Raw genomic sequence first — 18,083 nt, 5'->3', positions numbered from 1 at the left:
AAGCTTCTAACTCTTCCAGAGCTGGGCTAGGGCAATTGAACCAGATATGAGGCAGGCAGTGTCTTTTTGACCCAGTGGATAGCCCATGCTGCATCTTTAGATGGGGACTTCAGTGGTCCTTTTCCTTTCAGGGTGACTCATGCCTTTTGGTTCTTTCCTCAGCTGCTGACCATCTTTTAGTCCACTTCTGCTGTGGTCACAGAACAACTTCTATGCCATGTGCTTGGGCAGATTTTAGAAAGCTGTGACTGACTTTGATTTCTCTCAAGTAATCCACATCCGGTTAACACAGGATGTGTGTGTCTGTGCCCCAGACACAGAAGACATGACACACTTTCAGCATGGGGTGGGTGCTTTCTCCTCTATGCAACATACACCCACAGTTACAGCTTGGGCCCTCTGAGTTCAAAAGCATATGAACTCACAAATCCCCTTCTCTCTGTCCTTTTTGCCTCTGCCCCTCCCCCAACAAATTCTATCGGGCATATGTGTAGCCCTATAAATGCTCCCTAGCAAGTAGCCACTATGAGTTGGCCCTGCCTCTCTTCCTCTTTTGTAAAATCTGGATGGATAAGATATTCCTTCTGCTTGTCCATCTCGGTTAGTTTGTGCCGCTGAGTTTGATTCAGTAGTTTCTTTCTTCTGAGACCTCTGAGGTGGTCCCTTCCAAGTTCAGTAGGGGTCAGAATGTACTATTTTTTTCTTGGTGTATGTTCAGATGAGAGACAAGAGTCCCATTACACACAGAGAGACACACACAGGCATACACATACATATACACACGGAGATATCATCAGAATGAAGAATTTCTATGTCTTATAGGTTGTAATCAGAGGTTTTTTGTGGTGAATATTTGTTGTTGTTGCTTTAAATTTTATTCATTTATATTTATGTTTTATGTGTGTATATGTGTGTTCCATTCAGGACTGAACATTCTGCAGTCTCTTATTTTCCATACCTTGACCAATTGTGTCTCTCTGCTTTGCTGCAAATAGAAGCTTCTTTGAGTAGGATCATAAGATGTATTAATTTATTCATATATTAAGACATTAGGAATTGGTTTAATAATATGCCCATTCAACAGAAGAATAGCAGTAGGGAATATGACCTATCTAGCCATAACCACAAGTTCTTGGCTGGTAAATGGTGCCAGGAATGAACTTCTTCTTGTAGAATTGGCCTTAAATATAAGAAGAATGTGGATGGTTACACTCATGATGTTTATGCCACTATTGTTCTAATGGGCATGTGTGGTGGCTTGAATAAGACCCCATAGTCTCAGGCATTTGAAATCTTGATCCACAATTAGTGGCACTGCTGGGTAGTGCTATGCCCCATGTGACTTGGTTCTGCAATCTTGACTAAAGACAATGAGGGAATGAAAAAATGATAGACGCACATACAGAAAAGCTAGGGTTGAGTAGGCTGTGTATCCTCTGATGGAGCTGCACCTACTTCTCCTACAACCCAGAACCTTAGCATGTTTATTATGTACAGCCCAAGGAGAAGAAGTTAGCTAGTCTTGCTTGGCAGGAGGTCTTTGTAGGCAAGGAGTCTGAAGCTGTAAACATCCAGGAGGAGGGAGTTGCAGTGTTAGTTTTTGTATGCACTTGATCAATCATCTGTAAACACTGGTACTTGGACCAAAAGAAGAAGACTTTGGGGGCTGGAGAGATGGCTCAGCAGTTAGGAGCACTGCCTGTTCTTTCAAAGGACCTGAGTTCAATTCCCAGCAACCACATGGTGGCTCACAACCATCTGTAACGAGATTTGGTGCCGAACACTGTACACATAATAAATAAATAAATCTTTAAAAAAAAAGAAGACTATGCCAATTTCAAGACTACCCACATGGGGAAAGGCTTTGCCATCTCCCATGGGTCTGATGCCTTGGTCCTTGTATGGCTGTGCCCATATCACTAATACATACTTATTCAGGACTTCAATCCCGGCTTCCTCTGCTCCCTACAGGGTAGGTTGGGAAGGTGTAACCTTGCTGGAGGACGTATGTTAGTGAGGGCAAGCCTTGAGGTTTTAAAACCACGTTCCATTCCTAATGTGTACCCTCTGCCTGATGCTTGCAGTTCAAGATGTGAGCCTTCAGCTCCCTGCCCCTGACGTCATGCCTTCGCTTCCCTATTGTGGGTTCTAATTCTCTAGAATTGTACACGAAAACAAACACTTTTATCTGTCAGTTGCTGTGGTCATGGTGTCTTAACACAGCAATAGAAAATTAACTAAAGCAGCATGTCTTGCCTGATCAGTAGTTATTGCAGCTTGAAGAATTTGCAGCTGATGGTTACTGTTCTCCTCTGGTAGTGTGCACATAACCTTCTGACACCCAGAAATCCAAAACAGCCCCCTTGAAAGAGCTTAATGGCTAAGCTGTCTCTCTAGCCCCTCTTTAAACACTTTAAGTATCATTTTAATTATATATAATGTCTTCTGGGTGTTAAGTCTGATGACTTGGCTTAGTTGGGGCTTCCTCTCTGGATGTTCATCATTTTGAAGCACGAGCTCGTATTAAGTAGAACTTTGCCTGTAGTAATTTGCTGTGGCCTGTGTACATCAAAAGAACCTAGCTATAGTCCTTGATTTTTCATTAGGGGCTTAGTTCCCAGACAATATAGTGTGAATGCAAAACCCCAATTCTCCAGGGATTTCCAGAGTCCCTATTTTTAAACTAGAGGCTGGGGAATGTGCAGAGATTCTTCAAGTTCGGGGGCCTCTAGGGCTTCTGGCTGTGTGTTAGGATTTTCCTTATAATCTCATTCCCGGCATGGGCCTGGCTTCATCCTTCATAGTTCCTGGGCCACACTCCTGCACCCCGACAGACCCTGCCTCTATACCTCTATGCCTCACTCAGCCCTACATCACATGCAATTTCCATTGCATCCTCAAAGGACAATTGTTTGCCAGATTTTACCTAGTCTAATTGTTTTAACGGGACAGTTTGTATTACTCCAGAAAATTTAGTCTGTTGGAATCTTCCAGATAAAATTTCACGTAAGTGGCTAAAAATTTTCATGTCCACCTAGGCCCTGCTCCAAATGATATGACAGACTTTGAAGATTCCTCCATGGACAGCCTCACCCTCCCTGGGGAGCAGAAAGGGGATGGGGTAGGGGGTCAGTTGGGGACAGGGGAGGAGGGGAGGGAACTGGGATTGACATGTAAAACAAGCTTGTTTCTAATTTAAATAAAAAAATAGAAAGAAATTCATGTCCAGGTGTTACAAATTCCAGCTTAAGAACAGGGACCACACAGATATAGAAAGAATCTTATAGATGATCTAGACAATACAGGCTAGATTCCCCTTTTCAAAGATACAGCTAGCTATTGTGATCTCATTATGGTGAAAATGACCTACAACTGCCATTATTATTGGATACCATAAAATTTTCAGTTGTAGTGAAGCTTAATAAGCCCTCAGATATATAAAATAATAATTATCAAGAATTGTTGAAATAAGATGCATAAACATATGAATAATTTCAGGGAATTTTGTACACATTTCAAAATATTTTTGTGGGCTACTGTAGAGAATGGTTGAGGTTTTGTGTCTTTCATGTTAAAGTAGCCATTTGGCTCTATCTTTGCTTTTCTAAGCCCTCACATTTGGTTACTATCAGAGCCAAAGATGGGGACCACGTCATACAAGACACAGGGTGCTTTCTTGTCTGTGTTTGCTCTTACATGTTTTTATTTCAGTAAGTAGATGCTGTACCTTAGAAGGAAAAAGACAAAATGTCTACTGGAGCAGACATCAAGGCGAGAGTGGGAGACATTCCCAATGACAGCAATTTAAACATGACCCAAGAACAATCCTTCAAGAAAGGTAAACCTTGGCTATGAGAAAAATAGGATCTATGTCTCCCAACTTCCTTTTTCTCACTACTGCCAATAGCCAACAGAGCTTAAAGGTGATAAGGCATTTTTACTTGTAATTACTTCATTTCTCACGGGTAATCTTGAAAGCATACAGAAAAGAACAGAATCATGTGGCCGTTATTTGGAAGTGAAAACAAAAACACAAAACAACTTAAAAAAAAAAAGCTACCAAAAACCAAAACCAAATCAAAAACAAAACAAAACAAAACATACATAAAAACCAGGGGACCAACAAATCTGAATCACCTCAGAGCAGATTTGAAATAGGAAGCTGAGCTTGGCCTTTGGCCAAGGGCTAAGGGCTAAGGGCTGGGGTCTATTTAACTCATTTCAGATCACTGTCAAGATGAAAACTTAACAGCTTTCCCCCGATGAGGACAAAATGATAGATATGTCACCAACTACAAATACAACTCAACTACATACGCTGAATTCTAGTTGAAGTAAGATCCTAGTTAAAGTAACAAGACAAACGATTCTGTCATTAGAAACAACTGTGAGTGAAAGATTATTTTAAGAATGCAAAAAGTGTCAAATAGTAGCAGCCGCCATCACAGCGCAATATGTGAATGGCTCAGCTCTCACTGAGGCACCTACAGACAAATTATTTTACAACCCTGGTGAAGTTCAGGAGCCACAGAGACTTTCAAAACTTGCTATTAGTAAAGCATCTGGGATGGAGATCCAGGTGACTGCTTCCAAGATTTAAAGGAATTAGATAAAACCCATGAATATTAAAATAGGAGTAGGATATTTAATATGTTTGAAGTACATGGCGCACTCACAAGCAACAACATAAAGAAGTGTTTTCAGTAAATTCTGATCTAGCAAGAATACTCTCCCTACCATGTTGATGGGCAAAACGAAAAGATGTTGCAAACAGTAAGAAGAATTGTTTTCCCACATGATTTGTATGTAAATGTGTATATATTATCTGTCTGTCTGTCTGTCTATCATGTTTCCCATCAAAGCCCAAGGGAAAGAAGAAACATGAAAATGACAAGCACTGGTCACGGTCACACCTGTAATCCCAGCCTGGTCTGCATAATGAAACCCTTTCTCAACAAACAAACAAATAAAAACATAATAATAAACTTAATTTAGTTATAGAAGCAACACAAAGTACTTGATAAAACCTTCAGGGGCTTAACTGATGATTACAGTTTCATGTTGGGGCACTGAAAAGACGAGTACATGGGTGAAGCATGGAGAAGACAACCTGGCCACACTCCTTAATGAAATATGACACATTAAAACAACAATGGCCAAAATTCCACTGTAACTTTCAGAAGGAGGTCCTAGAATTAAATGGGCCTAGACTCAGGCCAAAGGTGATATCCATCAATCCTCAATTTTAAAAGTGCATCTCTACATGCAACGGTGCCGCGTTGGCTACTCCAGCTTCATCTTCTCCCTGGATGAAACCTGGAAGCTGCAAACGCAAACACAGAGTTTGACCACAGTGACCACATGCTACCTCTGCCTCCCAGTTGTGATCAAACTAAAGTGATTGGAACAGAGGCAGGCTTTTTGCAAGCCTAGATTACTGTGTTAAGATGAAGATGATACACAACTTCAACCTAGCACTAGCCTGTCACTCATACTAGTCCTTCAAAGCCCTGCACAAGTTAAATATCTTATTGTTAATAGTTATAAATGACACTGATCTCATCTGCTTAAGCAGGGAATTGGGAATAATTTTCACCCCCTCCCCACAAATACACACAGCAATCTCAGCTTCCTGACGGTTCTTGCTCTAAACCTGTTCAAGCCCTTGATGGTTCATTCCAGAGTCCTGATAACCCCATCTCTGAGGCTGGCTCTCCATATATTCTTTAAGGCTCTGCTTCCAAGGAAGAAGCTCTCCATCTCAGGAGAATGGAGTCTCCCAAAGAACAGTGTCTGCACCCCCTATACTTGTGAGAACCAAGCAGACACAAGCCTTTTGCCTCTTCCAGACCTAGAAAGGGTAGGAAGAAAGCAGGCTGACTGTATGATTTTTGTTCCTTTTCCTCCTAGGCTTCTGTTCACTGAGGCATGGTCTAGCCTTTATCTTGCAGCTCTGTAATTTTTCAATTTACACCCAACAAATGAATTTGAGCATTGCCATAACAGCTATGGTGAACACCACAGCAGCATCCAGCCAGCTAAATACTTCCACAGAAAGACCCCCTGCCAATTCCCAAGACTTCTGGAATGAAACACTACAGGAATCTAAGGTAATGATATGTTTTATGAGAGCCTGAGCTATTTCTTTGATTCAAGAGCCATCTTATGAGAAAATGAAATCCCTTTAGCATGAGAACATAACACATATTTGAGAAGACTTTTATCTCTTTCTATTTAGTGTCTATAAGTGAAACCATGGCAAAGTCAGAATGAAATATGGTTAATCATTTAGTAAAAATAAATTCTTCTTCTATAAGGATGAAAATCATCACAAAACCAGGTTCATAGATTATGTCAACTTTCTCTTCCACATAATGCTCAATATCTCAGCTATGAAGTTTCTTTCCTTATGAGCTTTTCCTTCTGCCTGTATCTAATATATATATATATATATGCATATATATAATGTATCTATCTATAATATATAAAATATAGTAGTTCATATATATCCTACATGGATATGGATATTATATGTGTTTGCCTTTCTAAGACAGGGACTTTCTATGTCTGTCTTTAAAACTCATTATCCTCTTGCTTCAGCCTCCTAAGTGCTTGGATTCCAGGCACACACCAGCATGGACTCCCGTATTTTAATTGGTCAGTTAATCATGGGTGCATATAATTGGACTTTTTTTTCTTTATGAGACTGGTGAATTGGAAGAATTTAAAAGAGGTTAAAATGAACTGCAAATTGCTTTTTGTGTCTCAAGTCTTACAGTCAATAGTTAACAGCTAAGCAAAGTGTGTGACACAGTTGTAACCTCAGGACTTTGGAGGTGGGAGGAGAGGACTAAGAGAGCAAAGTCAGCCTGGGCTGGCAAGAACCTGTCTCAAAACCAAAATGAAATGAAACAAGCCACCTATGTAGCCAAACAACAAAGCCCTCCTTGTCGTCTAGGCCCCTGTGTATGACTGGACTCCTGAGATCCAGGGAATCCTCCTCAGCTCCCTAAGCTATGGATCATTCTTAGCTCCCATCCCCACTGGCTATGTGGCTGGAGTATTTGGAGCCAAGTATGTGGTTGGAGCAGGCTTGTTAATTTCTTCAATCCTGACTCTCTTCATTCCACTGGCGGCTGATGCTGGAGTAGCCTTGCTCATTGTCCTTCGGGTCATCCAAGGCATAGCTCAGGTATCAAGATCTTTACCAACTATAACTGGCATATATCTATGTTCTAGAATGATCTCATATCTCTAAGAATGGATCATTTTCCCCAGGTTATGGTATTAACAGGTCAATACTCAGTGTGGGTCAAATGGGCTCCCCCACTGGAAAGGAGTCAACTCACCACCATCGCGGGATCAGGTAACTGGTATCTTAATTTCATTTTATATGCACTGCCCAAGAGTACTCATCAATGGACTATCAAGAGAATGAACGTTTTGTATCCTAGTTAGCCTGTCTTCTTAATTCTTGCTTTTTAGAAATAGACCATCTTTTATTTTTTTATCAGAACAGCGTGTTAACAATGTACCAAATTCTTGGATTTTGTATACATTCATTTCTTGTACCCTCATAGGAACCTTATAAATCATCTAATGAGTGTGTACACAGTGTAAAGAATCCAAGACACAAATAGACTGTTAGTGTCATATTATACAGTCGCTGAGTGAAGGAGCAGGGTTTGTATTGTGGTAGTCCGGATCAAACCCAAACCCTGAGGCACCATCACTCAACTCTGTAGGAAGCAAGTTGATTCCCAAGACCAACTCTCATTCCCATAATGTCCTTGTATCTTTTGCTCAGGGTCAATGCTTGGGACATTCCTTGTCCTCATTTCTGGTGGTCTTCTTTGCCAGACCCTCGGATGGCCTTATATTTTCTATATCTTTGGTAAGTTTATTCTTTTTAAAAATCTCAAAATGTTTATGACAAAGAATGCTGAGCACCTGTGATGAACATATCTCTGGCTATCCAAAGTCTAGCAGGTAGCATTTATGTAAAGTTGACCATCTTCAAAATTAGTCATGGTGTAAATCTTGCTGATTTATAAAAGAACATGTAAATTTTAGTATTCTCTGGACTGGAAAGACAGCTTAGCAGTTAGGAGTATTTGCTGCCTTTCGCAGAGGGCCCAGGTTCAGTTCAAAACACTGACAAGTTGGCCCATAACCATCTGTAACTCCAATTCTAGGGGAACCCGTGCCCTCTACTGACCTCCAGAGGAGCACATACACACATGCAGACAAAACACTCATGCATATAAAATAAAACAAATCAGTCTGAAAAAAGAAACTAGTATGAATTTTAGTAGCTTGAATATATAGCTGAGTAATCTTATGACTTTAAGACTATCAGCATTCGCCTATCTAGACTAGGGAGATGGCTTGGTTGGTAAAGTGATTGCCATGTAGGCATAAGGAACTGAGTCTGATTTCCAGAACCCACGGGGGGGGGGTATCATGGTGCACATCTTTAATCTTAGCACTGGGGAGGCAGAGACAGGCAGGACCCTGAACTTGCTGCCAGCCAGCCCATCCTGCTTGGTAAATTCCAGCCCATTGAGAAATATTGTGATCAAAAACTAGGTGGATGGCACCTGAGTGATGACATTCAACTTGGATGAGCCATGCAGTACTGGTGATGTTGAGTTCTCCATCACCGTAATAAGGAATGTATTAGATAAGTTTTCTGATGATGATTAATTTCATTCTACATGGAGAAATGGTCTAGGTAATCAATTGCATATAAAACAAGAAAGATAAACCAAAGGCAGGAAAAGGCTCAATGAAAAAGAGAACTTTGCAGTCCAACCAAAAGGAGGAGTGCTGACAGGTGCTCGTTTGTGAGGGGGAAGTGCACCAAGAGCTTGTGTGGCTCTTCAGTGGAACAGTGTGTGTGTGTTTTAAGCCTCTGTGAATGCACTGGTTTGAAGCAGCTGTCATTCTTCCCGAAGTCCCATGGAACAACTGGTGACCTCTAATCTCTGTTTCTCTCATCTTCCTTGGATCATGGAGCCACTGGAGTATGTTCCTCCCTAGAGGACAATGAAGAAAGACAGTTTTCCTCGGGCATAGGCAAAAGCACGTTACATGAACAAGACCTAAGTCAAGTGGTGGCAAAGTACCCACTATGATAATGTCATTCAAGGGTGCAATGTAGGGGATGGGAGTAAGGTATCAGCCCTACTTATTCTGACAGCCATAGGAATAATCGGACTGGAAGAAAACACCCATACAATGCTGGCTGGGTCTTCTATCCTAGGTGGAATAGGCTGTGTCTGTTGCCTGATCTGGTTTCCTCTCGTATATGATGACCCACAGAATCACCCCTTTATCAGCTCTAGTGAGAAGAGATACATTGTGTGTTCACTGGCTCAAGAGGTACATTGAGGAATTTCCCTGTCATTTTCCCCATGCCTGGGTGTCTCAGAGGTATTTGTAGCAGGGGAGCTCCTACTTTGTGATGGGGGGATAATCACATGTGTTTTCTTTTAGGATTGCTCTCCAGGCTGGTCACTTCCCATTAAAGCCATGGTCAAATCTCTCCCACTTTGGGCCATTGTAGTGTCTTATTTATGCCAATACTGGCTGTTATCCATGATAATGGCATACACACCCACGTATATCAGCTCTGTACTTCAAGCAAACCTCAGAGACGTGAGTACAAAGAAGGTGTACCCAGTCATTGGGTTTGTCTGTATGATCTCACTCGTGGCCGCAGGATGAGGGATTAGGCCAGGATACCTTATAGGAAATGCAACCAGTTAACTTGGATTCACAATGACCTCAGTGTGGTCCACTGCTTACTTGAGCAGAGGTACGGTTCCAAATCAGGCCATGGTGTTATACTTTTAAAAGTCCCACACAAAAATTTTATACTTAATGAAGTCAGCATTTATAAATAAGATATTCTATTGGCAACATAATTTTTTGAAAAGATTAATAAATTCTGTTGCAAATAAGATGTTATTAGACTTCTTTCCCTCCTTCCCTCCCTCCCTCCCTCCCTTCCTTCTTTCCTTCCTTGATCCCCGTCCCCCGTCCCCCGCCCCCCGCCATATAGTTACACTAAATAGTCCAGTCTGACCTGGAATTTACTGAGTATCTGAGGATGGCCTCCAAATCCAGGTCTTTTTACCTCCACCTCCCCACTGTGGGATTACAGGACTAGTTCGAAATGTTAAAAATAACTATTTCTGTGTGGTCTTTATATATGAAGGGAACCTTTCTTCTTTGCTTTTATTAAAAATTACTGAAGCCAGGTATGGTAGTACATGCCTTTAATCCCAACACTCAGAAGGCAGAGGCTGTAAGATATGTGTGAATTTAAGCCAGCCTGCTCTACATAGTGAATTCTAGGTCAGCTAGGACTACATAGTGAGACATTCTGTCAAAAAAAAATTAAGAAGATTAAGTTATGTGCCTATCCCCCTGAGAATTAAAGGTAAATGAGAATTATAGTAACAAAGAATTCAATTTACACTGAAAGTGACATGTATATAATGCAAAGTGATAGACACAGAGCATCCATCAGGATAAGTCAGGTCCATGATGGGACAGTGCTGAGGATGCTTGTACTTACCCAGCTCCAATCTCCAGAGTGGAATCCTGTCAGCCCTGCCCTTCGTGTTTGGCTGTGTCTGCATTATCCTTGGTGGTCTGTTGGCAGATTTTCTCCTCTCCAGGAAAATCCTTCAACTCGTAACTATCAGGAAGCTCTTCACTGCCATAGGTAAGAGCCAAGCTGGCTTCTGGGTGGCTGTGGGAGCTCAGGAGCCTCTTTTTTATGTCTCTTGTTGTGCTGCAGGGGTCCTTGTCTCATCTGGGATTCTCGTGCCCCTGCCTTGGGTCAGGTCCAGCCGTATCACCACAATGGCCTTCTTGGTACTATCGTCTGTCTTCTGCAGCCTCTGTGATTCAGGAGCCCTCATTAACTTCTTAGATATTGCTCCACGGTAGGGATCTTTTTGCCTTATCCTCATAGAAGCTCAGTTCAGGTCCAGGGACCCTACCTACCCTTGCTCTGATGCAAAGGTGAAAGATAGTGTATGCATCAGGTCACAGGGGATAGTAACATCAGTGCTACATCTCTGTAACTCCTGGAAGAGGCTTTGGGCTAGTCGGTCATTGTGAATGCAGCCTTTTCTAGCTGAAACAAGAGCAGTCTGTGGCCATGCAGACACCTCTCCTGTCAGTCTCTGCTGAAGAATGCAGGGGAGATTGGTTACTGGACGGTCTCAAGAGATCTTGTCATGGAGGCCTATGTGAAGCTTAAATAGAGGGAGAGGGTGCTGGGAGAAATGGCTCAGTTGGTAAATACTTGTCAGCCAAGCATTTGTACTTGACTTCCACCCCTAGAACCCACATTATAAGAAATAAAGTAAAATAAGTCAGGTATGCACTTTTAATCCCAGTGCTGGGGAGGTGGAGAAAGCAGAGATTCCTGTGGTTTGCTTGCAGCTGGCCTAACCTACTCAGGAATTTCCAAGCTAGTGAGAGACACTAATTCCAACAGAAATGTGAACAACACCTGAAGAATGATACCCAAGCTTCTCCTCTGGCCTCCACATGTAGCTCACACATATACATGCATGCCAGCATGCATGTGCATGCATATACATCTACAAAAATAAAGGGGAAAAACAGAGAACCAGAGGAAAAATCATTTTCTCTGGTGTGGGTCAGGTCAGAAAGAACTGAGACCAGACATAAAACTTCCAGGGTCCAATTCAGCAACAGGACATATTTCAGCTTTACACAATGGGCCACTGAGACATGTGGGAGATAGGCTGGTCTCAGAGTATAACCATTTCATCACATGAAGGTCTTTGATGCAGAAGGAGGAGACTTTTGTATCCCTAAACAAGGCTACAAGGTTGGGCTCAATAGTAAGAACCAAGAAGCTGATATGTTAGCATAGACTACCCCTGAAGGGTTGAGCCTGTAGCATAGGAGTACAAGTATCATTAGTTAGCATGTTTTGTTCAAGTTTAATATACAGCATCTTAAGTGTTGTAATTTAAAAAATGCTGCCAAGAGAAGTGACACCATACAATAGGACTCACATAGGAGGTTTATTGGAAAAGGAGAGAGAAAGGGAAGAATAAGGGGCAGAGATGGCAACAGAGACTGGTCCCTGGGGACAAAATTGGTGGAAGAGAAAGAGAGAGAGGGAGATAGAGAGAGAAAGAAAAAGATGGGAGATGGGCAGGGCCCTTTTAAAAGGTAACATGGTGAATGTGCACAGGAGGTGTCTTAGTGTCTGTATCTGCTGACATATCCTGTCAGAACTCCAAGGGCAGGCCAGTACAGACGCCAGAATACTAACACTAAGCATCCCCAGAGATAATCATATAGATACCACAGTGCAATGAAACCAAGTTGAGTTCTTTGCTTACGTGAAACTGTCCTTTTCCAGGTATGCTGGCTTTCTCAAAGGACTTTTGCAAGTGTTTTCTCATATATCAGGAGGCATAGCTCCTACTGTTGCTGGATTTTTCATTGGTCAGGTAAGATTAAACATTGTAAGGAATATCAATAAAAGAAACTGAATGGTGGTAGTTAGTAGAAGTCAGTCTAAGGAGCTGTTAGTTCCTCAGTGAGGAAGACCTCAAAGCTCATGAGTCTGGAGCCCTAACATACCTTCATTCCCAGCTCAACTTATGTAGAGAAGTTCCATATTCCATGTGTGTGAGAATGCTCAGTGCCGTGGGTTGTGGTTTGTGAACTCTTACAAGACAAGATTCTCATGTTAAAAAATCTCACATTTCCAGTAATATTCATGGTATTTCTCCTACAGTATAGTATTCATCGTGGTTTATCTCAAGCTGAGGGCTCTCATGATTTTGAGAAGTTTTCAGTGTTAACATCTTGAATGATCTGGGAAAACCAGGATGAAGTGGTTTTCTGTCTAGGAAACTAACCAGTCTTTGGAAATTGATGAGTAAGATGTTTAGTGAATGGATGAGTGAAAAGCTCCCTGCACCTCACACCTATGCTCTGCCATTCGTTAAACTCTTTGCTCCTTGGTTAGAGCAGAAGCACCCTGACCAGAGTGGCTGGGATGCTGGTTTTCATTCTGAAGCCTTCCATCCTGGAGTTGCATTTTGATGTAGTTAAAATAAGCAAGGCACTTGGGAGGCCAGTTTGGTCTACACTGTCTCACAAACAAATCCCCAAAAGAAGAAAAAAGTAAGAATAAATAAATAATTAAACCTGATGATTTGAAAATTGCCTAAGAATTCTAGAGATACACATTTCACATGGAAAAGGATGTCTGTGAAATTTATGAAAATCTCATTTCTAACATTCCCATGACTTTGAATCAGTAACTCAGGAAATGATAGGAGATTAACAAAGAATTTTTGTTTTAATGAAATCAAGTCACTTCTTGCCCTCGAAGCTTCCATTCCTTTCTAGTCTCTGAAAATACAGTTAGGGATTGGTTAAAAGGAAAATTTTCACATAGACCTTGTTTCTCTTGCAATTGTTTTAGCAAACAAACACACAAACGTCCCCCAATCCTATCCCATGAAATCTATATTGAAAAAAATTGACAGAAAACTAAATTATAGACATATTGGTGGTAAGTGCTAAGAGAAGAAGAGAGTAGGAAACAAGACTGGTTTATTGATGTGGTCAAAGGAGGAATCTTTGAAAAGGTGACATTAAGCAAGTACTGGAAAGAAATGAGGGAGTGAGTCAAAAGAGTGCCTGATGGGGAATGCTGTCTAGCAGAGGGAAGAGGGGGTGTGATGGCCTGATGTTAGACATGTAGCAGTATATCCCAGGAGCAAGATGGGAGTCATAAAGACTGGGTTAGTTAGGAGAAGGAGCATCAAGGTGTAGAACCACACCTGTTCTGAACCAGGGTACAAGAAGCAAGCCACCATTATTAACAAGTAGTTTCCTGCCTCTAGGATCCAGAGTTTGGCTGGAGAAATGTGTTCTTTCTGGCAGCTGCTATTGATGTAGTAGGCCTGCTCTTCTACCTCATCTTTGGCCAAGCAGAGGTACAGGACTGGGCTAAGGAACAGACATTCACCCATCTCTGAGAGAAGTGAGCAATGTGTGACATCCTGACACTTCCCTTCAAAGATCTCCTTTTGTGCCTTGGCTGTTAAAGTCATCTAACTGGAAGGGACTTCATTTCCAGGGTCATCTCAGAGATCATTGCTATGTGATACTAAAGGTAATTCCCCCCATACAATTTGAAGTTTCACAAGGGAAGGGAAAGATTGGTTGTTTATAAGGGTATGCTCCTGGAAGCACAGGTGTGTCCGACTTTCTATGAATACTCTACTTTTCCCTGTTGCCACGGTAAAAGCATCAAGTGCTGGAAGACAATTTACCATCAAAACTAAAGAGGAAGCCAGAGTACAGGAGTGATGAATTGGAACCATGGGAGAGTGGTACCATGAACTCTGTAAGCTATCAACAAGAGACCTGACAGCCTGGAAAACAATGTCTACATGCTGAAGTCATTTGGCAGGAGGCCAAAGTGGTCTTGTGACCATTGTGAGCCATTGTGAGTCTTGATGTGTGCAGAGAGTCTAATTGAAAACAATCAGAATAATGAACAATGAAGAGTAAATCTATCATGCAAAAAGGAATGAACTTTCTTCAGCTAATACAAGTTGGGTAATAGAATGCAACTATTCCAGATAGTTTTCTGTCTGTGGATCTTGGCTTTGGATCAAAATCACTTCTAGAATATAAATACCACTCAGGCACTCTCTGGAGTCAACTCTTCCACAGTTTCCTTCTTTGCTTCCACTCTGACGTGGGCCCCATCTGGATGTGGATCTGTGCAAATCCCTTATGTCTTAGTCTTAGTGAGCAGACATTGCTTTGTGTGTCTCTGATCTCACGTTTTGCTTTGCAGCATCAGTTTCATCATAGCTGCCCTTTGACTCATGTGGTTTCAGCCATTGTTCCATGAATCTCATTCAGTGTAGAATGTCTCCTAACAATGTCAGTGAGACCCATGCTTGCTCCAGCTCATTCCAAAGAACTAGAGAGAGTGTGTGGTGTCTCTTTGCATTAAGGATCCACATGGATGACACAGTGACTACAAAAGAGAACATAAACACTCAAACACTAAGTGAATATTAATGAATATATTAGTGTGTATGAAGACATGGCAGACATCACAGTCATGCACAGCTTGAAATAGCTCACTATCACAGAAGGATAGATAACTTTAATCAAAGTATCACAAGTGAGTGTGCAGTGATAGCTGTGGAATATGGAACAAGGAGGAATATGGAATATCTTACTAGAATAAGTAAGTGTCATGCACTAATTTAATGGTGAGTGCTGGCCATCACCATTACACAGCATCAATTGAGCTGGTATAAAAAAGTTACCTGATATAGGAGGCTGATGGCATGAATATTCAAGGAAGAATCTCTGGGAAGATCCACGGCATATACAAAGAGAGAAAAGTCAGGAGTGAATGAGAGCAGAATTGTCTGGGAGGCGATTAAAGAAGAAAAATCAGGAGTGAATGAGAGCAAACTGGGATGTGAGGAGGTTATAGCATTACTGAAGTCAAGAACATCCAGGGCATTGTGGACCCAGTGAAGAGTATTGGTCATTATGGCAAAATCAGTGGCAGTATTTTAATGGAAAGGGATGTAATCAGGGTTCTGATTTTCAGTGGCCACACTGCATAAAAAATTGTTTATGAGGTGACAGTGCAGTCCAGGAGAGTGGTGGTCTGTGGCCTGGGTGGAGGGGACAGTGGGAGATAAGCAAGTGGAAAGCCTGGCCACAGTCTAGTACTCTATGAGAGTGGATGTTGTCTACAGCAACAGTTGCATTTGGTTTGTTGTTAGATCAATGAGGATGCTTCACACAACGATAACAACATACACAATGAAGACCACAAACAGAAAAATGGACACAAAGGTCTGGATGGCACATGTGACATTTGGGGTCCCGTATGAATTTGGTAACAAATTTTTCAATTTTCAATGAGATTGCCAGGGTGGATAGTATGACATAAAAGAGAGCCTATGACTAATCCTTCAAGATTTCCAGTGTTTAATGGTCAGTTAGCGGATGATTAGAGAAAGAAGGGCGAAAGCACAGCGAGAGGAAGGGAGGGAGGAAGGATAAAAATAATAAAAGGCAAACTAAGAGAATATTCTTAGGATGGAGAAGTGGAAAGGATGAATTACAAAGAGAGGTGATCAGTCAGCATGGCATCAATCTGCAGAGCTCTGGCTGATAAGTAGAAAGCAGCATGAGAAGAAAGGGGTCCACTTCTGAGACCGTGGAAGCAAAAGAGTGGGATGGAGAAAGGTGACAGGATCCAGAATCAAAGAAAGTTCGGAGGAAGCTTGTTGAAGACTCCTGAGGCAGAGCTAGTTGAGAAATGAAAGTGGCAGAAGGGAAAGCCTCAATCATGACTGGGAAGTTCCTGGGAGAGGGTTGAGGAGGGACTGTTGTGACCTAAAGCCCAGCTAGGAAGATAACAAGGATGGAATGGAGGTGGCATTACCTTTTTACTGACAGTGCAAGGTCATGTCCGTATTTGCTAGTGAGAAATCCAAAGAGGGTTTCATCTAAGTATCTTTCCTTCTACTTGAAAGCACAGTGAGTGCATGAGTGGTTTGTGGGTAAGACAAAGGCTACAATGTTCTTACTAGACAGAAGAGAGACATGGCAGAGATGCCCAGCTGGTGGCCAGGCAAGGTCTTTGCCTTTCATACAACCCCTGGAACAAGCACACATTCTTCCTCTTCTGGTCCATTCCCGAACCAGGGCATGCATCATTTGACACATCTTCAGAAAAGTCTGGGGCGCCGTTTATGTAAGTACTAATAAATGTTTGATAAGTCACTTATTGGATCAGCTCTGAGATGGTATAGAAGACCAGTTAAGGGCACAAATGGAATAGGAAAATGTCCTAGTTTCTGCCCTGCTGACATTGTGACAAATACCATGACCAAAGCAACTTATAGGAGGAAGAATTTATTTGTCTTACACATCTGGTCACAGTCCATCATTGAGGGGAGTTAGGGCGGGAACTCAAGCAGGGACTTGAAGCAGAAGCCATGGAGGAATGCTACTTGCCAGCTCACCCACAGGCTCATATTTTGCTAGCTTTCTTACACAGCCTAGGACTATGTCCTTCAGGGTGGTGCTGCCCACCATGGGCTGGACTGTCTTGCACCAGCTAACAATCAATCAGTCCTCCATAGGCAAGCCCATAGGCCAATCTGATCTGACCAATACTGTGATTGAGACTCCTTCTCAGGTGACTGTAGGCTATGTCAAGATGACAGTTAAAGCTAATGGGAACAAGAGAAAAGGAAGCAATTTTCCCACAAATTTATATGCCTTGCTTTCAGAGCCCATGGGCTCTTTTTCTTATGGTGTTACAGTATCAGAAACCTGGTGTGACACCTTTACTCTCTTTGGCAATCCTGCAACTGACCCAGGTCTTATTAAAGGCACAGAGTCAGCTATCCAAGGTCTTCATTAATCTATCTCTTTTACTTCCCATGACTCTTTTATTTTTATTTTTGTTTCTTTTTTGAGATTTACTTAATTTTATTTTATGCGTACAAGGGTTTTGCCTGCATGTATGTCCATGCACTGTAAGCATGCAGTGCCTGTGGGGGCCAGAAGAGGCCTTGAAACTGGAATTAATCATGGTTAGCTGCCATGTGGGTGCTGGGAATCAAACCCAGGTCTTCTGGGAAAGCAGTCTTCTTAACTGCTGAGCCATCTTGCCAGTCCCTATTTTTTGTATGTTAATCAATCATCTTTAACTGCGGCATAAAACAAGTTTGACTACTCTCTGGGTCCATCAAAGAGGAAGCTGTTTTTTTCTATATTTTCTTTCAAAATGGGCCATCCTGAAAGAATAAAAACAATTTAAGATTTTTCAAATGGTTTGTATATTTACAACAAAGAGGAATGAATGTTAAAAATTGAAAACAAAATGAATGAAACCAAAACCAAACCAAAAGGCCTCTCATGAAGTTGTAAAGTTTCATCTTATGTTTGTGTACTGGATCATAGAGGAAGACAGATAAATAAATCCACCTTTAAACTCAGACATATAA

General features: G+C 41.7%; 1 protein-coding gene across 1 annotated transcript; it reads left to right on the top strand.

Moving 5' to 3' along the window:
• The first annotated feature begins 3,747 nt into the window (after positions 1-3,747).
• On the top strand, positions 3,748-14,057 carry Slc17a4 (solute carrier family 17 member 4). The gene is made up of 11 exons (XM_035441514.1): positions 3,748-3,838; positions 5,911-6,110; positions 6,959-7,192; positions 7,279-7,366; positions 7,808-7,894; positions 9,266-9,384; positions 9,499-9,660; positions 10,603-10,735; positions 10,811-10,958; positions 12,422-12,512; positions 13,923-14,057. The coding sequence occupies exons 1-11, from the start codon at positions 3,748-3,750 to the stop codon at positions 14,055-14,057; spliced, it is 1,488 nt and encodes a 495-aa protein (XP_035297405.1).
• Positions 14,058-18,083: the final 4,026 nt, after the last annotated feature.

The sequence above is a fragment of the Cricetulus griseus genome, chromosome 3 (assembly GCF_003668045.3).
Source record: "Cricetulus griseus strain 17A/GY chromosome 3, alternate assembly CriGri-PICRH-1.0, whole genome shotgun sequence".
Lineage (NCBI taxonomy): Eukaryota > Metazoa > Chordata > Mammalia > Rodentia > Cricetidae > Cricetulus > Cricetulus griseus.
This window is presented reverse-complemented; position numbering and strand designations above follow the sequence as displayed.

Bases quoted from the DNA above. Each gene is read 5' to 3' on its own strand.
- Slc17a4 (XM_035441514.1), top strand. From the start codon at position 3,748: ATGTCTACTGGAGCAGACATCAAGGCGAGAGTGGGAGACATTCCCAAT. The intron at 6,111-6,958 runs GTAATGATATGT...CTTGTCGTCTAG, and splicing joins AAACACTACAGGAATCTAAG to GCCCCTGTGTATGACTGGAC. The intron at 12,513-13,922 runs GTAAGATTAAAC...TCCTGCCTCTAG, and splicing joins CTGGATTTTTCATTGGTCAG to GATCCAGAGTTTGGCTGGAG.